General features: G+C 33.6%; 1 protein-coding gene across 1 annotated transcript; it reads right to left on the bottom strand.

The window, feature by feature from the left end:
• Nucleotides 1–101: 101 nt before the first annotated feature.
• LOC110734736 (ABC transporter B family member 1-like) lies at nt 102–8,968 on the bottom strand. Its single transcript, XM_021914880.1, has 10 exons — nt 7,395–8,968; nt 7,244–7,298; nt 6,947–7,122; nt 6,645–6,845; nt 6,276–6,535; nt 5,869–6,185; nt 5,555–5,778; nt 3,372–3,745; nt 2,235–2,949; nt 102–1,798 (listed from the first exon to the last, which is right to left on the bottom strand). Exons 1-10 carry the CDS (start codon nt 7,833–7,835, stop codon nt 512–514), a joined length of 4,050 nt encoding a protein of 1,349 aa, XP_021770572.1. The 5' UTR covers nt 7,836–8,968; the 3' UTR covers nt 102–511.
• Nucleotides 8,969–20,021: the final 11,053 nt, after the last annotated feature.

Below are 20,021 nucleotides of genomic sequence, written 5' to 3'. Positions count from 1 at the left end.
ACCTAGACATATAATTATCTTTCAAAAAACAAAAAAAAAACAAAAAAAAAAAAAAACCTAGACATATTATTATCCTAACTCGTTCTAAAGAAGAAAAAAGATGGACGCCTACACAATACGAAGTACTTGTATTAGATTTATGTCATGTAAACACTTCATTTCATGTATTCATCATCAATATGACAATTCATCACTCGAATTACATATCTGTGGGATCTGTACCCGTACTAAATTCTAGTGAGCAAAACAGAGCGAATCGATACCTTTCGGATGTGTGGCATGTACAATAGCTAGGAAGTTGGATCCAAATGACGAACCTTTTGGATAAAATTACTATATTTCATAAGCTAAATTAGATAACACATACACAAGAAGCTATATATGACAGCAAAAATCAAGAATTCCAAACTGATGAGAAGGGATATGTGAGTATACTCTTTTTTCTTTTCCTCTTCCTTTCCTTTTCCTATCTTTTTACTAAATTTGGAAATTCTTCCACCTTTTCTGAGCATCAGTTTTCCCTCCCCTCATCTTCTCGTGGTCGTGTGGAAGAGGTTGATCCTGATGCCATACCTATGGCCTGACCGTGTGAGAACCTTTGTAACTGTATCATTCTGGCGTAACACCCGTCTGGATAGTTTTTTAACAGGTGTGAATGTGATCCTTGTTCCGCTACTTTCCCATCATCAATAACAGCAATAACATGGGCATTTCTAATGGTTGATAGCCTGTGGGCCACCACAATCGTCGTCTTCCCTGAGCAAGCACGGTCCAATGCATCCTGAACAGACCTCTCTGACTCTGCATCAAGTGCACTCGTAGCTTCATCGAGCAACATTATCTCTGCCTTCTTCACAAATGCCCTGGCAAGTGCAATCCTCTGCTTTTGTCCCCCAGACAATTGAACTCCTCTCTCTCCTACCTGAGTCTTGTAGCCCTCAGGCATGGCTGATATGAACTTGTGAGCATTTGCTAGGGTTGCTGCTTCTATTATCTCAGTTTCTGTTGCATTTTCGTTTCCATACTTAATGTTTTCATATATCGTGGTGGCAAAGAGGCACGGTTCTTGCGGGACTAGTGCCATGTGCTGCCTTAGGGACTTGAGGTTATACTTTCGGATGTCCTTACCATCAATCATAACTCTCCCAGACGACGGATCATAGAATCTCAGCACTAAGGAAATGACAGAACTTTTACCACATCCGCTGGGGCCTACTAAGGCAAGGGTCTTCCCTGCTCGTGCCCGCAAGTTGATGTCTTGGAAGACAGATATGTCAGGACGTGTGGGATAGGAAAAGTCAACATGCTTGAGTTCTACCTCTCCACGAAGGCGTTCAGGAACCAGCGTTGCATCCTGTTCATCAGGTTCAATCTCAGTTTTTCGATCAAGAAGTTCAAACACCGACTTCATTGCACGTCCTCCCTTGATGAAATCAGGTGCTAGGGTTAAAGTCTCAGCAGCTCCATTGGCAGATACCATAAGGACCATGAAAACCCGAATTGTCTTGGAAAAATCAGAGATTCCATGCTTCACAAGCCAAGAAGCATACCAGAGACCAAGAGCGTATGAAGCATAAAGAGCAAATTGAGCTATTCCGTATCCACTACCTGCAATCTGTCCCTTCCAGAAGCAACGCCGTAAAGGAATTTCAAGATTTCTAGTGAAAAGGCCAACAATTTTCGTTTCCGAGTTGAAGGCAGCTACAGTTCTAACATTTGACACTGCTTCTCCTGCCAACTGTGTAGCCTTGGCATGAGCCGCTTCTAGGTCTCCAGAGAAACCTTTCAGAAACATTTTCTGTTACCAGATTAATACATACATTAGGAACCATCACCTTAATTATAAAAAATTAAATGAACTGATAAAGTTGCTGTCTTGTTTAGCAACAATCACATGGGAAGTTGATGGTTGCACAATCCTTCTTTTTTATCTTTTCAAGCATGCCATATACAATTTTCAAACAATAACTGTGACGTATTCTGGAAAAGTAGACTAATTAACATGCTCAGTATTTTGTATTACGATTATGCCCACAGAGGAAAGGTAGGAGGGGTCATACTTGGAACTCATGCTCCATATAGCACAAGTATTATATTCCTTAATCATGTTTAGTCATTGATTATTCTGGGAAATCATTAATTTTAAGCACTATATATAATTGCATAAGCATGTCCTTAAATTTATCTTCTTTTTGGCGGGGAGACTTTGAAATAATCAGCAAAGAGTAACAAACCTGCAGAACAGTAGCAGCAACGACAACAGGGAAGACTGCAATAAGTACAAGAGCAAGACGCCACTGCAAAATGAACCCGGCAGTACAAGCAACAAGCATAAGAGCAGAGTTCTGCATTATAACAGAAATCCTGTCCCCAATAGCTGATCGAACATTATTGGCATCAAGAGAAAGCCTAGCAGCGATTCGGGCACTCTCATTTTCTTCCTGGTCAAACCATGCCATTTCGTTTTTAATCACAGCTGCCATCATTTTCTCCCTAACCCTTTTCGTCAGATTCTCCCCAACCACATCCCAGAAGAAATGCTGTAGTGTGTTAAAGATGAGGGCAGCAGATGAAAGTCCAATTAGTAAGTAGCAATACTTGGCAATTTCTCTGATCATAAAAGCATGGTCTGGGTTGTAGTAGACACTAAGGACAGCACTGAGAACATAGGCAAAGAAGGCACTGAGTGAACCACAGATAACGGAGCCCACAGAACCAACCAAAGCATAAGGCCATTCAGGAGCATTCATTTTAGCAAGACGCCAAAAGGAATTGGCTTGCTCCTTGAATGCCAACTTCTCAGGCCTGTAACTTCCATGGGTGGCATCAATAGAGAGACTAAAATCAGAAGTGGAGAAATCAGAGAGCCGACGTGAATAAGGTGAGCGACCATACGAAGAATTCCGTGCAATAATTGGTGAACTAACTGAGTTTCTGGCACTTGAAGGTCTGCAAGATAAAGTACAAGGTCATATACTACTTCAGATGTACACAGTTCAAGCTATTATAGCTAACAAAGTCACAAGTTGAACATTCTATTTTATCAGAACCAGAACAAGTAATTTCCAGCTTTTGTTGTCGGGTTTTATAATTATTATGACTAGATTTTAAGTTCATCATTATAAAACTTACTAAACTCTGCATAGCTTCTAACTTTATGTCAAACCCTAGCTTTTCTTTTCTCAATTTGTTTGATTGGCAAGTTTTTTTGTAACATGCTACTTAAGATTGATATTTAGTAGAGAATGATAACCATAACATGTTTTCTTTCCTCAAATTAAATAGGACTGATGTATTTTCAGCAGATAGCAGAAAATCTAGTTTGAATTTGAATAGGATGATTGTCCTAGACAATTGTTCAAAGATAGTACCTGGCACTACTCTTTCTCGCATTATGCATGGCTGTTTCATGAGCCGTTTCTTGCATGCGAATGAGCTTGGCATAAACACTATTTTCGCCTTTGCCCATAAGTTCATCATGGGTTCCAATCTCTGATACACTTCCTTGTTGAAGTACAGCCACAAGATCAGCCTTACGAATTGTGGAGAGACGGTGGGCAATAACAAGAGTTGTTCTGCCGATCATAAACCGGTCAAGAGCTTCTTGGACGAGCTTTTCTGATTCAGAATCTAATGCACTAGTCGCTTCATCTAAAAGCAGTATTGCTGGATTCTTAAGCATTGCCCTGGCAATAGCAATCCTTTGTTTTTGTCCTCCAGAGAGCTGCAAGCCTCTCTCCCCTACCTGTCATTTTCAGAACGTTTATCAGACTTTATTTATCAAAATTCTTGTCAATTTTTTGGATTTAATTCACAGCAAGCCTACTGGTGAGAAAATAAATTGTACAATAAAATCAATGAACTGGAAGCAGAAAGTTGCTATTCCTCATCAAAATCAATTATAGTCCATGTTTTGTCACATAAAATTTTAGTTCATTCCCAGCAACAGTAGGAAATTTTCTACAGAAAAATAAAATAAGATTGTATTAACAATATTACATACAAGTATATTTTCTCTAAAAGACAAAGGTACTGATATGCCCAAATACTGCACTAAACTTTACTAGGTATTGACATGTGATTTTGTCAAGCATTGCTAATTGGATAGCATATTTGATAATGCATATAATGCGTCAAACTTCGTAATAAGGAATCTTGCTTGATTCTCAAACCATTTTTATTAATTCTTTTAACTTAAGGTGACAGGATTTCAAAATTATAGTACTTGTATAATAATTCAACAAGGCTTTAAAGTTTGAAGAAGCTGTTTTCGGTCTTCGAAGACCCTCAAATTGAGGGAGTTTTATAATCAGAAGAAGAAACTTTGTAGTGGAAACACCAATATTATATTTAGTATGACATTTACTTAACTCTCTTTGACAATTAAACCCAAAAAACTGAAAAAGAAAAAGAATAGCAAAGATAAAAGAATATTACTAATTAAATAAATAAATCAAGACAGAGATAAGTAAAAGAAAGGCAGTGAGTGGGAAATATAATACTAACTGACAAATTGCTTTTGTCCAAATGGTCCTTGTTTCAGAAGAGTATGCTATTAATATCTGCACATGCATTGTTGACTGGGACATGTTACCTTTTCTTTAAATGCATGACCAAACACCTTCTATTGCATTGACTTTTTTGAAAGGGAGAAAGTGTTAGGTTTTGTTTGTTGACCAATCATCCCATTTTGAGTTACATAAGAAAGAAATCACGCCTAACTTTATTTTTTCGAATACTCCGTATATAAAAGGTACACAGATCTAAATGTCCCTGTAACACGGCAATGAACCAATAGAATCTAAAAGTCCGGCTATCTCACGACTATCTTTTTAGTACTACTACTTGCACTAGTTATATGAAATTAATACGGAGTACTCCATAAGGAATGAAAAACAAGAAAATAAAATAATCATAGAAATTGATTGATTAATGATTAAAAAATGAACATGAGAGATGAAAAATAATGTTACTAAAATAAGATACTAGTAGTAGGGCTAGTATCATTCTTTTATCCAAGGTATAAAATAATGAACCACCCTCTTATTCCCTTCTTATGGTTATTCAAAGACTCGAGCTATTTATTTAACAGTAAAATTTAACTCCTTGTGGAACAATCGCAACCCCCTTAAATTGTTAAAGAAGTGTAAAATGGTAAATTTTACACTGTTATATATCGAACTTGACGCTATTTACTTCCTTTTCTTAAGCAAACTCTTTATTGTGGGCAATACGCAAGCCAAAACTTAAACAAAGTAGGAATATTGGACACAATAATTCAGACCAAGAATAGATAGAGTTAATAGTTAAGTCAGATCCTCGAATCCACAACCATATCTGGTCAATGTTCCTAAGTTTGAGACTTAGACCACTACTCTTAACCATAATATGTGCAAAAACACGAGTTACCATTAACATCAGAAACCACAACTAATGAACAAGAACAATCACACACCCACCTCTCGCCCCCTCAGCCAACCGCCTTGTGAACCGATAACAAGATCCGTATTAAAGATATACAACATTTTTAAGAAAAGGGTGAAATTGATCTTACCTGAGTTTCAAAGCCATCAGGAAGCTTAATGATAAATGAATGGGCGTTGGCGACTCTGGCAGCTTCTTCTACCTCGACCATGCTAGCATCTGGTCTGCCTAGGAGTATGTTTTCTTTGATACTGGTTGCAAATAAAGCGGGTTCTTGGCTCACCAACCCTATTTGCTGCCTCAGCCATCTCAGCTTTAATGTTTTAATGTCATGCCCATCTAAAAATACTTGTCCTGCATACCAAATACTTATTATCAAACTACCCAATGAAAAAATGCTTCATTATTTGTAAGAAAATAAATGACATATCATGAAAGTTTTACCTTCAGTGGGATCATAAAATCTCTCAATTAGAGAAACAACAGTGCTTTTCCCAGATCCACTACTACCAACTAGAGCTATGGTTTTTCCAGAAGGAACTGAAAGCGAGAAGTTGTTGAGAATTTTCACATCCGCCCTTGATGGATATGCAAATTCGACGTTTTTGAGCTCGATTTGCCCCGTAACGGATTCCAATTCGATGCCTGATTCCTTGATTCGGTCAATACTTGGTTTGTGATCGATTACCATAAAAATCTTTGCAGCTGCAGCTTTTGCCTTGGCAAATGCACTCATACTCGGCGCTGATTGTCCCAAACCTCTGATTAACCAAATTAGTACAATTTTAATCAAAACTTCACAATAATAATTAATCTGCAAGATTATCGGAAACAATTGATGATAAACTTACATTCCACCAATCATGACAGCAAACATAGTAGCAATGGCAAGACCTCCATTAGTTAAATGGTGCCTAACAAGATAACCTCCATACCAAAGAAGTAGAGCATAACAACAAAACACGATGAAATAAGTTCCTCCCAATCCCAAACCCTTTGCTAATCCACTTTTGTACCCAAGCTTTTGGGCAATCTTCAATGCTGCCGAATACGTCTGTAAAGCTTTTGATTCACCCACAAACGCGAAAACCACCCGAATTTGAACAATTGTCTGCAAATTAGTACCAAATGAGACATACCCCGATCAGCAAATTAACCATAAAACATGCTCAAAAGATCAAATTCAACAAAAAAATCAAAATATTCTTGTTAAATCGTACCTGTTCGACAATATTTCCAGCCTGAGACATAGCTCCTTGGCTCTTGCTAGACAACTTAGCTAATGTAGTAGTGTGAATCCCACCAATAACAGCAATTAGAGGAACAACAGCAAGAGTTACCAAAGCTAATTGCCACACAGCAGTAAATCCCACCACAAAACCAGTCACAAATGTTGCCAAGTAGTGTATAAAACTACCCAACTGAAAATTCATCAACACAAAATCAAATTCAGCAATAATTCAACCATATAATACAGCAAAAATCATGTATGAAATATGGTCCAAATAAAATAAAATTGTACCTTTTCACTGATGGCATCTTGAACAAGTGCAGCATCAGTGTTAATAGCAAAAACAATGTCAGAAGTTCTAACTTGAGTATCAAAGTACTGAATGTCCTGACTCAATGCTGCTTCCAAGTACTTAATCCTCATCTTCGTTGATTGTCTCTCTCCAGTCCACATCCAACATGCAATTTCTATACACCATATAATAAAATTAAATTTAATTATAGTCCACAAAAAATGGGAGAAAAAATTAATGAATTAAAACCCAAAAAATTCACAAATTCATAACCAAAAATAAATAAAAAAAACCACCTGCCCAAGAAGAAGCCCAAATTGCTGCTCCAACAACAAGAAAATAATATGCATACTACAAAAAAAAATGCCAAATTTAGAAATTATTCAATAAATTGAGTAAGAAAAAATACAGATTAGAGATTAATTTAAAAAAGTAAATGAAGTGTACCTTTAAAACTTCTTGCATCATTTTATCAGGGTTATTAGAGTAAGAACCAAAAGAGTTAACAAGATCAGCAAAGAATCTAAGAAAAAGGGGTAAAGCACAGCCATGAACAAAAGCACCAAGAGAACCAATTCCCATCAAAATACAATCCAATTTATCAGCAAATCTGAACAACTCTTTGAACGCAACTGGTGGTGGACCTTCTTTGGGTTTATCAGTTGATCCCGAAGACGACGATGATGCATCCTTCTTCGCATTACTATTACCGTTACCGTCAGTAGCTTCCATCTTCGAGGTGCTCGAAGGTTGGAATTCTTGAAGAAGAGTTGGAGGATTGGAGTTAAGAGTGTTGTTATTTGAAGAGCCTGAAAGCACAAGACCATGCATTTCCGACCATCTCCATTGTTCAATTGTCTTTATCTCTTTAGATTCTTCTTGTGACATTATATGCAAACCAAGCCAAATTTGAGCTTCTTTTATAACTCCAAAAAAAATGCACAAAAATAATTAAAAATAAATAAATAATGAATAATATAAAAATTAATTCACACCCACTTCATCTTTCTCTCTCTTCAAGATGGGTTTATAATTTTTTTAATCTTTTTTAAATTAATGGGGTTGAAAGCTTGTGGGAAACACCATCCCAAGAATAGTTGACAATTACTACTGGTAATAAGAATTTACATGTGATTCTGTGTTAAATTGGAGAGAGGGGAGAGAGAATGAGTGAGTGACAGAAGATGTGTTTCAAAATTCATTGATTTTGTAATTGTTTGGTTGCTTGTTTGTGTAGAAAAAAGAAAGAGAAGCAAGAAAGTGACATGATAAGGGAAAGGAAGGAGAGAGAAAGAGTGGAATGTGGGGAGGTTTTGTATTAATTCTTCTTGTAATTTTAAAGTTTCCGACAAATTATACTGTTGTGTGAAAACTTGGAGGATCAAGATTTCGATTTTCGATTTTTTTTTTTTTTTTTTTTTTACCCTATGAGCTAGAGTTGTACTAAAAAAAACAATTGCACACACTATGTGAAAACTTGGCATAATCTAATTATTACTTCGTTCATTTCTTATTAGTTGACACGTTTTATTTTATCGCGTATATTAAAGAGTGATAGAGAAAAACAAAAGACTCATATACCCTTACCCAACCTTATTCTACCTACCCTTCTCCTTGCCCAGGTAACTGAACCAATGGCCAAGGCCCACCACCGTACCAACCCAAGCTTTCGTCTAACCAACCGCCACCGCCACCACCGTTACCAACTCCGGCTACACAGCTCCAGCTGTGTTGATGCTCACTTTCTCTCTCCTCCGGACCTCCTTGTGTTTGGCGTTCTCCTAGGTGAAGCTCCTGGAAATACGTACGAAGTTTAATTTCAGGCAACGTGAAGGTAAAATTAATTAGACCGGCAGACAACGTTGATTGCTCCTCATATGACGCCGATTTCGGTGGTCTTCATGGTGATTGTGCGAGTCATCAATAGTTGGAGAGTGGGAGAGGTGAGAGAAACTGAGATGTTATCCATGGTGAATGAAGGAGAGATATAGTGTATATTGTGGGGAGGAAAGTAAAGCAAAGTAAGGGTTAATTTGTCTTTAAACATTACAAAGTTTTCCCAAAAAGGAAACGCGTTAATTAAAAAAAAAACTTTCCAAAAAGGAATACGTGTCAACTAAAAAAAACAAAAGTAGTATTATTACTATTACGTACCCCAGGTGATGCCCCGGATTCCCTCTATAATATATATCCTTATGTTTTTAAAATCTTACATTAATTGGCTACTTATAAAATAATTTTAATGAATAATTTTTTTTTAAATTTTGAGGAAATAAGGAATAATTATTTCTCAAAGGCATTATCACTAATGTCTAAATATATCCACGTCTGATACATTAGTTGCTTTAAATGTTCATAATCGGATGAGTAATTAATTTCCATTGACATTTAATAATTTGAGTACTCCTAGACTTTATTCAAAACCCTCGGTTTGAAAGTAAGTCTTCGGCTCCTAGACTTTTAGGATTTTTTTTTTAAAGACGATTGCCTATCTATTTGGAATTTTTTGCCTATCTATTTGGAATTTTAATTCTAGTGGAGATGTTCGGTTTGTTAATTGAATTTTAAATAAATTTTTTATCTATATGCCAAATTTTAAAACACATCATTGATACAAACATTCTTATGTAAGATGTGTATATCCCTTTTGATTTGGGATATTTTGACATAGGATATATATTATAGAAGTATACACTATATATGAGAAAAATGTTTATATTATTCGAATTTTCTACTCATGGATTAATAATCACTTGACAATCATACTTGTAAACTAAAAAAATATAGTGCCACCGATCATAAATGCATTTATTTTGAAATACTCTTTAACACGAATAGTATGATATAAAAATAATAAATTATTAAGATAATAATTATTGAAAGTTATAATTTTTTTTGTAAAATAGGGTTATAATTTAAATTGTAGAAAAAAAATATTGATATTTTATCAGAAATAAAACACTAAACCAACAATTTTATCCTAAAATCTATCCAAATTCCAACCTAGCATGCTCAACTAATTAAAATAAATAGCATTCAACATAAACTCATTAACCAAGACTCCACACCAAAATAGTTCAATCAACTCAACATACTCACTAATCAATTCCAATCCACTTGACTCTTTATACTTAATTTAATTAAGTTAATTTGGAGTAAGAAATAGACGAGGTTGTCCAACCCACTAAATTATTTTGGTCCCAAATGACCATTTAAAATAAAAATATAGCACGATACAAGAATGGGCGCGACTCCATTCTCACAAAGTTAGCCTAGGATCCCATCTAACTTTCGTTATAAAATAAAAATGTAAATACCAAAAGAAAAGAGTGCATGTTTATCAAACAAGTCTCGGAAAGCCATGGGCTACCACCGTGTACCCCAACCCATAATTGTCAATATTCTAGAATTGCACGCTTTCCAGAGTTTTATTGCTCATCCATGTTTCACTTTATGTGATTACAAACACAATCAATTCACCAAAACATGTCTCATAAACATAAGCACATGAATTAATTCAATGTTTAACCAAACAATTTCCATCCAAGAGTTCCCTAAACATGAAACTAAGTTATTTCCTTTTTGGTACCTTAACATGATACTACTTACAACGAAGTAAACATGTACGTGCCTCATGTAAACAATCCTTTGTGCCACTTTTAATCAATTAAAAGTCTCCTAGGGAATAATCACCTCCTAGAAAACAACCAATACTCAAATATTAATACCCAAACTAATATTTAGCAATATAAATTTGATTAAAACTCCCCTTAAAACATGTTTTTATGCTTAATTAATCATTAGAAATTTAATAGGAACAAATGCCCCAATTTTATTGCTCATTAGAACCCTAAAATCCCAATTTACATAAATTAAAACCCTTGGTTTATAATTCATAAAATCTGAACATAAAAACAACAATTATAATCTGAAATTATAACTTTAAATCACCAAAATATAGTTTTTCATACTAATTAAATTAATTTCAAACAAAAAAATCAAACTTAAAACAATTTAATAAACATTGAACAAAATAAAAAGAAAACAAAGGAGCAATAAGGGGAGGAGGCCACGTGGGCCAGCTAGGTCGGCTAGGTGGTCATCGGCGACCAGGTGGCGGCGACGGCAGTAGTAGGGCGGCATGCCGGAGGTGGCTGGAAATAGTGAGCTTTGCTCACATAGGAAGGAGAAAAGGGAAAGAAAGAAAAAGAAAAGAAAAAAAAAGAAAAAGGAAAAAGAAAAGAAAAGAAAAGGAAAAATAAAATAAAAGGGAAAGAAATAAGGACTAACCATTTTGTGTGGAGAAAATTTGGGGATTCATGGGGTATTTATAAGAGAGAGTTGTAGGGTAAAATTGGGCCTCATGACAATATTGGGCCAATTAAGTAATAAAAATGGATTGGATTTTTGTTTTGTATGGGCATAAATTGTAGAACGAACACATAAAACATCCTTATGTAATAAAATAGTTTATCAACCCAAAAATAATAATTTGAAACTTTTAAAATAAATTCTGGAAAAATACCAATAAATATTATAAATAAAATAAAATTTCATATATAAAATATTTAAAAATATGGGGGATTATATAATATATATATATATATATATATATATATATATATATATATATATATAAATGGGATCATGTGAGAACCCCAACTTATGTGAGAATAAATCTAGACCTTTGAATTTTTTTAATCTAAGGGCTGTGATTATTCCCTAAAAAATCAAAACCAAAATAGTATTTTAAACCAACCCCCTTATTTCTCTCTTTCACCTCCACATTTCTTTTTTTCTCTCTCCTCTCACCTATTGTTCAGTATGCATCATCAACTTCACGCCATTAATTTCAAAGAAATTAAGCTCAGCTTCTAATCAACCATGGCGTCTTTGTACTGTGCTCATATCACCATCATCTTTGTGCCATTAAAAACAAGGAAATTAAGCTCGAATTTAGGTCGATAATTGTGTCTTCAAGCTCCAATCGGCGACGATTATGTTCGCCATCAGCAACATCGCCTTTAGCATCATTGTTATTAACTTTGCAACATCAATAACAAAGAAATCAAGCTCAAAATTCAGACCAATCATGTCATTTTCGAGCTCCACTCAACGACGATTATGGTCGCGTGTTCCAGTGAAATGGAAAGATTTCGGCGATCGAAAATGAGTTTAATGAGTTTGTATTATGTGATGATAGTATGGAGCAATTTTCTGAGATTCTAATATAAGTTTGTTCATCTTCATTTATGCATTTTTATTGTATGTGTTTTTGCTCATTTTAATTTAGTTTGCTCATTTTAATTTCAGTTTGCTCATTTGTGAAGGATATGAGCAAAACAACATGTATTAAATTAACCTTGTGAACTATCTACTTCAAAAATAGGCAGAAAATGAAGTGCATAATATAAACTAGTATATTGTTGGTCTCTTATGGTCCAACAATTGTTTACATTTTCAGATATAGTAAGTAAGTTCAAGGTTTCATATTAGTTTGAATGTTTTAGAATTTTTGCGCAGTTGATAAATGAACAAAGAATAGTTGCTCATTTGATAAATGAACAAACAAAACAAAGAAATATTGTTTGCTTGTTAAATAAATGAACAAAGAATTATTTCTCATTTATCAAATGAGCAAATATTATTTGCTTATTTATCAAATGAACAAATATTAATTGCTCATTTATAAATAAACAAATAAATGTTGCTCATTTGATAAATAAACAAATATATGTTGCTCATTTGATAAATAAGAAAAAAATATAAATGAGAAAAAAAAAATTAACGTTAAAAAAAACTTAAATTTTTTTTTTTATTTTTACTCATTTGATAAATGAACAAAGAATTTTTGCTCATTTGATAAATGAGCAAATAATTGTTTGCTCATTTGATAATTGAACAAAAAATTATTGATCAAAATGAGCCAAACAAAAAAAAATGTAAATTTACATTTTTGCCATTACTATGTGAGCAATCTCAACAGTTGAATCATGAGGTATCCAATGGTTGAGATTTGTTCTCATATATAATAGGGTTATCACATATAGACCTATTCTCATCGGATCCCTCCCTAAATATATATATATATATATATATATATATATATATATATATATATATATATATATATATATTGTAGGCGTCATTCGAAGCGCGCCTACGTTAGCATGTTGTGAGTATGCTTCGCACTCTTAGGAAGTGGGAATTAACATACGATTAGGGACACGATTAGGGACAAAGCAAAGTAGGGAGCCGCCAACAAGTTTATAAGGAACTTGCAAACTGTTCACGGATCATTTAAGGTAACCACGATAATGGGACAACGAAAGGCAACAACGATTAACTCGTGAAGGTTACACCCCATTCATAATCCATGAGATTACTAACTCCATATGGTTCGGAACCACGAAAGGAGGATCGGGGATGATGATGGTACGAAGTGAGTCATGGAGTCACGTTTGCCCGTATTGACCTCTACTCGATTCTTATTGTGAAAAGTAATTCCTGCGATCTCAAAGGCACACAAACAAAGATTTAATTTGCTCCAAACTAAATTAGGATAAATTGGTTGAATGTTAATGCAACATATAATTCTAAAATATTGTGACCACTTGATTAAGAAACAAGATTAAAAAGGATCCTAAACCGGTGGCCCAAATTATCTTATTAAGCGTTATGTTCAATTACATATTCCCTTTAAACATGCAATATGCATGGTGATCAATAATATAATAAAATCAACATTAATATTGGAAGCAATTTAACCATAATAACGATTAGTATATGAAAAACATAACAAAAACCGTTAGAAATATAACAGGAACAAAAGGAACATGATTCCTTACTTTGATTGCGTTTGCTTGTAACTATGAAACAATGAACGCGTTAGTAACTTTAAGGAAAATAATAAACAAGAATGGAAATTAAATTAAAGTAGAGTTGATTTAGGGCCAAACCCTCAAACAGTTCTACCTTTCACGCCTTGGTTTAAGTTTAGAACTTCGGGTACAATATGGACTTCGGGGAGTGCTTAAGGAACGTATTGTGAAAGAATAGGGAAGGCTAGTGTTTAGGGTAAAGCATTAGAGAGAGAGAATTATTTGGTGTATAAGAGAGAAAGACAGAATTGTTTGGTGCCCCGAAACTGAGAAATCAGCCTCGTATTTATAGAGAAAATGTGAAGGGTGAGGCACGAAACCCAAGAAATAAAATGAGCCGCGGAGGAAACCCTAGAAATTGTCGTGTCACGGCAGAAATTGTCGTGACACGATGCAATTTGCTGTGACACGGCAGGAATTGCCGTGGCGTGGCATTTCTGCCATGACACGAAAAATCTGTTTTCCAGAAATCTGTCCAAATTCATTTTAACCTTTTTCTTAAGCATTAAGTACGTGATATTTAGGCGCCGTTTCAACTATTCTGAGCTTATTTCAGGTTTAGGGTTTTATTATTTTATTAATTGAGCTTAATTAATAAATAATACGAAATGAATTAAAAAGGGTTTGGGCTGAAATGTGAGTTGGATTGAGTTTGAATAAATGTTTGGACTGTTTGTTGACTGATTTGTAAGTTGTGTTTGACTGAATGTGGATTTTAAGCACTCCCGAGATTAAATACTCGACCTGACCAATAATGGCGGTAAAAAGTTGTTCATCATCGGGTTTGGTTTAGGGGAGACATATATATATATATATATATATATATATATATATATAAAAGCTTTTCTAAGTTATGTGTCCCTTTATTTTTTCAAATTTTAAGGTGTATATTCTCGTTTTTTAACATTTCTACAAGGTATCCTCAACTTTTTAAAACCATCATATCCCTATTGTTAACTTATTGTTAGCTTAGTGTTAATCAGTTTCTTTATTTACTTATTTCGTCATTTGTTGGATAACTAAGTAATCCTTGCAAGATGGAACACCCGTGGTAGTTTGGAATAAAAAGTTTAGGTTATCATGAAGAAATAAAAGGCAAGGGGACACCTTAGAATTTGAAAAAAATATAAAGGCACACCTTAGAAACCCCCAATAAAAAAAAAAAAAAAAAAAAAAAAAGCTTGTCTACCCTATATCGAATTTAGGCTTGAGGAATTTAGGGTGCCCAAGCAAGGTCTCTAAGGTTACGGATATAGCTTAGCGACAACAGCAATCCATGTGGAAGCATCGACGTTCTTAGTGATGCCTACAATGGACTTTAGCAGGCTATCGATCCTGATAAAAAAATAAAAAAAAAATAAAAAAAAGCATACACAAAAAAGCTTTAATAACTCAATTAGTCTACTACAATAATATAGGAGGGTCTTCTGGACATGCCCTATTTTGTACACTACAGATGTTTCGGGAGGTAGGTAGTATCTTCGATATGTGTAATATTCGCAAGGTTGATTGTTGAGATCAGGCACAAAGGACGTATATAACGCTCGATTGAGAATTCATCTAGAGGCTTAAAATGTTGATGTATTGTAATTTTTGTTTTTTTAAATGATTGTTTGTCTTATGTGAAATATAATATTGGGATTTATTAATATCTTTTGTTTCCTTTCCTTTATATACCTCATACACTCGTAGTCTAACACAATATAGAAAATACATAGAAAGTTTATTATAACACTAGTCTCCATTATAACATTAGTATTATATGGATTCTTAAAAGGTTGTTATATAAATGTTGTTTAACCAATTGCTTTCAAGTTTAACTATTAATATTAGTAAATTGGGTATGTTCTGTCCTTTTGTGAGAATTTGGTGTTTGTCTTTCTTCTCTCCCCTTATGAAAGATTGAAATTTATTTTTAGGGTTTTATCTGAAAGATTGGATTCATGGGTTGTTATTCGTACAATTTTGCAATTGACGTTGGAATTGCAGATGCGATCGATATGGTCAAGTAATGAATTTTCCTCCCAAAACTATGTCAAGAAGATGGACTCCCTCACAGAAGGCTGCATAATTCAACGAACAATCGGGGACTGTACTTTATCGTCAGATCTAGTTTCTCATCATCACAGCTTCTTTAAAGAGGATTTTTACTTGATTTATTTAGATTGTATTTTACTTTTCTATAATGCTTATTGTAGATGCCATATGGCTTATTAATGAAATTTTATCTTTCCCTTCAAAACAAAAAATTAATATTAGTAAATTTGGGCCGCTGTTAACGTAAGAAGTAGTTAAGCCCACGCTTTGTTGTCGTAATTGCAGAAGAACACCATCACTAAGCAACAAATTCTTCTTTTGTCTCCGATCGGTTAAACACTTTGAACCTCCCTATATTTTAGCTGGCATATTACTTCGTATTTTATTATTTATTACCCCACAATCCTCAACCCATCATATCTCATCTAGTACCAAATTTTAATTTTTTTTGTTGGAAGAAATTTATTTTTTACTTTAATGTTCAATAATTTCTAGTCCATGCAAAATTATTTTGTATACATATTACATACATGCATGTATCCAATTACTTAATTTTATACCCTAATTGTAACTCAAGGAATCTACTCTAGCTTGCACTCTTTCGTAATTTCTGTTTAATACTTCGTTTTGAATTATTAACACATCATTTTTTTCGATATAGCTGTTCTAAATTAGTTGCAACATTTTTATAAAAAAATTCGTAATCTCACTTATTCATAATCAATGTAATTACTAATAGTAACACACGAGACAGATAGCTAGAATACAATTTAATTTTGATATAAATTAATGAGTATCGAATTAATCCAATTATTCCAAGTCATTGTTACGAATCTACAATATCGTCCTCAATCATGGAATAAATATTAAGTTACTTCACATTAGGTTGATTGCAAGGAGGCAAGTTCTAATGGTTCGCAACTTGTTTTTTAGGGAGAAAAAAAAGTTGTTTTCTGGAATATTTTGTAGATCGGTATTTGTCATTTGACCCCTTGACGCTATTTACTTTTCTTTAATTTTAAAATAAAAATTTGTTTAATAATATATTTTCCTATATTCCTAATGCGTAGAGAGCGGCTTATAATTATACAAATAACTCGTAATCGGACCGATTTGAAATTAACCCCAGGCCAGCTACCTTATTTGTGAAATTAATCAAGGGTATGCTCTAAATGTACAGTTGTATAATACTCTTATTATTATCATATTTAAAAATCAACAAAGTTAATAAATAATTGGTGTTAGTTCCACTTGTCATCAGAAAATCTTGGGCCATATCTACTGATTCTTATTGACAGCAAATTACTCCACTTAGTTTCTACTAATTGTAAGCACTTAGTAATAAATAATAATTAACATTAATACTAAATTACTGAGCTGTTTTTGATTAATATGTCAGAGAGTACTAACTAAACTAAATTATAATGCAACATATTATTTATATATATATATATATATATGTTACATTCTTTAATACTGCTGCTTTTCAGAGAGCTTATAGTTAAAAGCACTTTAATTATTATCTTCTGGTTTCTGTTAAAATAATTAAATTAATGTATTCGTAAACAAATGGCGATCAAGCTTTTTTGCAGAAAAAAAATGATATGTATATCGCAAAGCTCTGATTTTCCCTCTTTTATTTTAATTTTTTCTAATTTAAAATTTGGTTTCTCAATTGCCAATGCCAACTGTTTCAGGTTAAAGTTTTGGGTTAGTTAAGGTTGATTAAATTTCATCTAAACTTGTGACTCCCTTAAGTATTCCATATTAAGTAACAAAAAAGGAGATAAAAAAATTTCTAGTAATTTATGGAGAAATTTTCTCTTAAAAAGAAAAGGTTAACACAAAAGTTATGAAATTAAAATCTTTTCCAATATTAAGAATGTGCTCTGTAATTTTATTGACTTGATTTTTTTGAACTTAGCTTATTAGAATTTTCTCAATACTTAATTTAGTTGTAATTGAATTTAGGTAGCTTTATCAATCCTTAAAACAATTTTTTTTTTTTAAAAATTCTGAAATAAATAAAAATAAGGTGAACAGATTATACCATAGCTAAAGCCACCTATGAAAAAAATACTAGAAATATAACTACTTCATGTACTAACAAAGTAGTTACTATTTTTAACCGTGGTTATTGGAAACTACAACGTAATTATTAGCCTGATTGAATACAGATATACTTGATGAGAGTCGCTCATAACAATGACCGAGTTTGGATCTGACCCTAGACCGATATCTGATTTTATCCGAGAAAAAACCCGACTCAAGTTCAAATTAAAAATATAAATTCAACTCCAATTTTTAAAATCTGACTCTAAGTTGAAGGAGGTCAGGGTCGGAGTCTAATTCAGATTCCACTTAAAGTTTGATTCGACTCTAACTCCTACAAGAACCTGTATATTTTTTAGCTTTCAATTTTTTTGTTTCATTGGCCTTTGATGTTAATTTTGCAATTGGTTAATATTTAGTAGGTCTATGTCATTGCCAAATGATTCCTATAAAATAGTAATGATCACTAGATTAGTTGTTTTGGATCAATTTTTTAATAAATGAAACCACTTAGCTTAGGTCAAAACAAAAATAGAGTTGGAGTTGAACTCGATTTGGATCCGACTCGAATATTGGGATTTCTAGTCAGATTGGAGTTGGATTACTAGAGTCAAATAAATCGAAACTTCAACGACTTGTAAGGTCGGAGTCGGATTATGCATCATCCAGTCTAAATCCTACTCGTTGTCATGCTACTCACGCATGACTTAACCCTACAAAATATAGATAATTGGGGAAAAAAAAAAAAATCCATGCACTCAATTACTCTAGAGAATCTAAGACAAGTTTTACCGTTAGATCTTTGTTCCCATGGTTAATTAATTAATCTGTTAAAATTATGAAGCTTGATTAAGACTCCAAAATACAATAAACACAAAAGTCGTGAATATCTGTAGTTAAGATGTCCTTTTCTCTAATCCATCCCTTCAATAAAAAGAAAAATTAAATAATTTACATCTTTTATTTTCCACTTTATTTGCGGGTTTTCCACGCCGCTTGTACGGTTTGTCGCCCTAGGTTGATGACGATTAACAAATTGACAAAGGGGCCTGGTTTTTTCCATCCATTAACGTTCCCTTGTCTCATAAGAGTACTAACTAAAAACATTGAATCCAAACTATTTGGTTGACAATTTGACAAAGACTTGTTTCATAAATTTACTACGGAGTAGCATTGTAAGTATAATACGGCGTATAGTGTCTATTTTCATTTGTACGGTTTTTAAAACTTATCTTTGATCATCAATATGTTTAGCTATATAATAATAAATAAATAAATAAATAAATTACATCAAAATAATAACACAAATTCATATATATGGCTGGCCATATCGTGTGGCCAGCGCCCATCACGGGTTACTTTGTTAGTGTTGTAGGGGTTACTCGGTTAATGTTATGGGTTATTTCGTCAGTTTTATAAGGGATAATATGGGTTACTTAATCAGTGTTATAGGGCTATTTTGTTCTTTTACAAGCGGCTACTATTATGGGTAAATTTCATAAGTCGTCATCAAGATAGGTCACAACGGAAGTTGGTGTTGATGTTGTAAGCTCGACGTGACTAGAAGGGATATGCTTGGGAGACCACGTCTTCAACTAACGTATGAACCATTGTGGAGATAAGGGAAGAATGGAAGATATATGAGCTTCGCCAGGCTAAGGGACTGCTACCGAAAAACAGGGAAGTGATCCCTATCTTTGCTCCAACGACTACATCAAACCCTAAGTACCATCTACATAAGGAGGAGGGCATGACATTCGAGAGACACATTATTGCGACCTAGCTATCTACTTAATTACAATCTTGTAATCATTCTATTTCATTAACATTGCATAGTGAAAGTTTGGTAGATCTTCATTCTACCCGCGATTTTTACCTTTTTTAGGTATTCCGCGTCACCAATTCCTTGTGTCGTTTATTTGTTTCTTCATTGTTATTCAATCCGCAACCTAAATATTGTTATTCAATCCCACCTAACGAAAATTAGCATAAACAACTACATGACGTAGTTAGTCGCACACATAACACGCTATAATAATAATAATAATAATAATAATAATAATAATAATATCTTGAATTATTTTTTTTATTAAAATCAGCAAAG

Source organism: Chenopodium quinoa, unplaced genomic scaffold (genome assembly GCF_001683475.1).
Source record: "Chenopodium quinoa cultivar QQ74 unplaced genomic scaffold, ASM168347v1, whole genome shotgun sequence".
Taxonomy (NCBI): Eukaryota; Viridiplantae; Streptophyta; class Magnoliopsida; order Caryophyllales; family Amaranthaceae; genus Chenopodium; species Chenopodium quinoa.
The sequence above is the reverse complement of the archived record's forward strand: the minus strand, read 5'-3'. Positions and strand labels throughout refer to the sequence as shown.

What these genes read in the sequence shown, in the direction of transcription:
- LOC110734736 (XM_021914880.1), bottom strand. Translation starts at nt 7,835, where the DNA reads ATGTCACAAGAAGAATCTAAAGAGATAAAGACAATTGAACAATGGAGA. An exon ending in TTGGGCTTCTTCTTGGGCAG is followed by an intron (nt 7,123 to 7,243) that starts GTGGTTTTTTTT and finishes TATGGTGTATAG; the next exon opens with AAATTGCATGTTGGATGTGG. An exon ending in CTGATGGCTTTGAAACTCAG is followed by an intron (nt 3,746 to 5,554) that starts GTAAGATCAATT and finishes TGAAAATGACAG; the next exon opens with GTAGGGGAGAGAGGCTTGCA.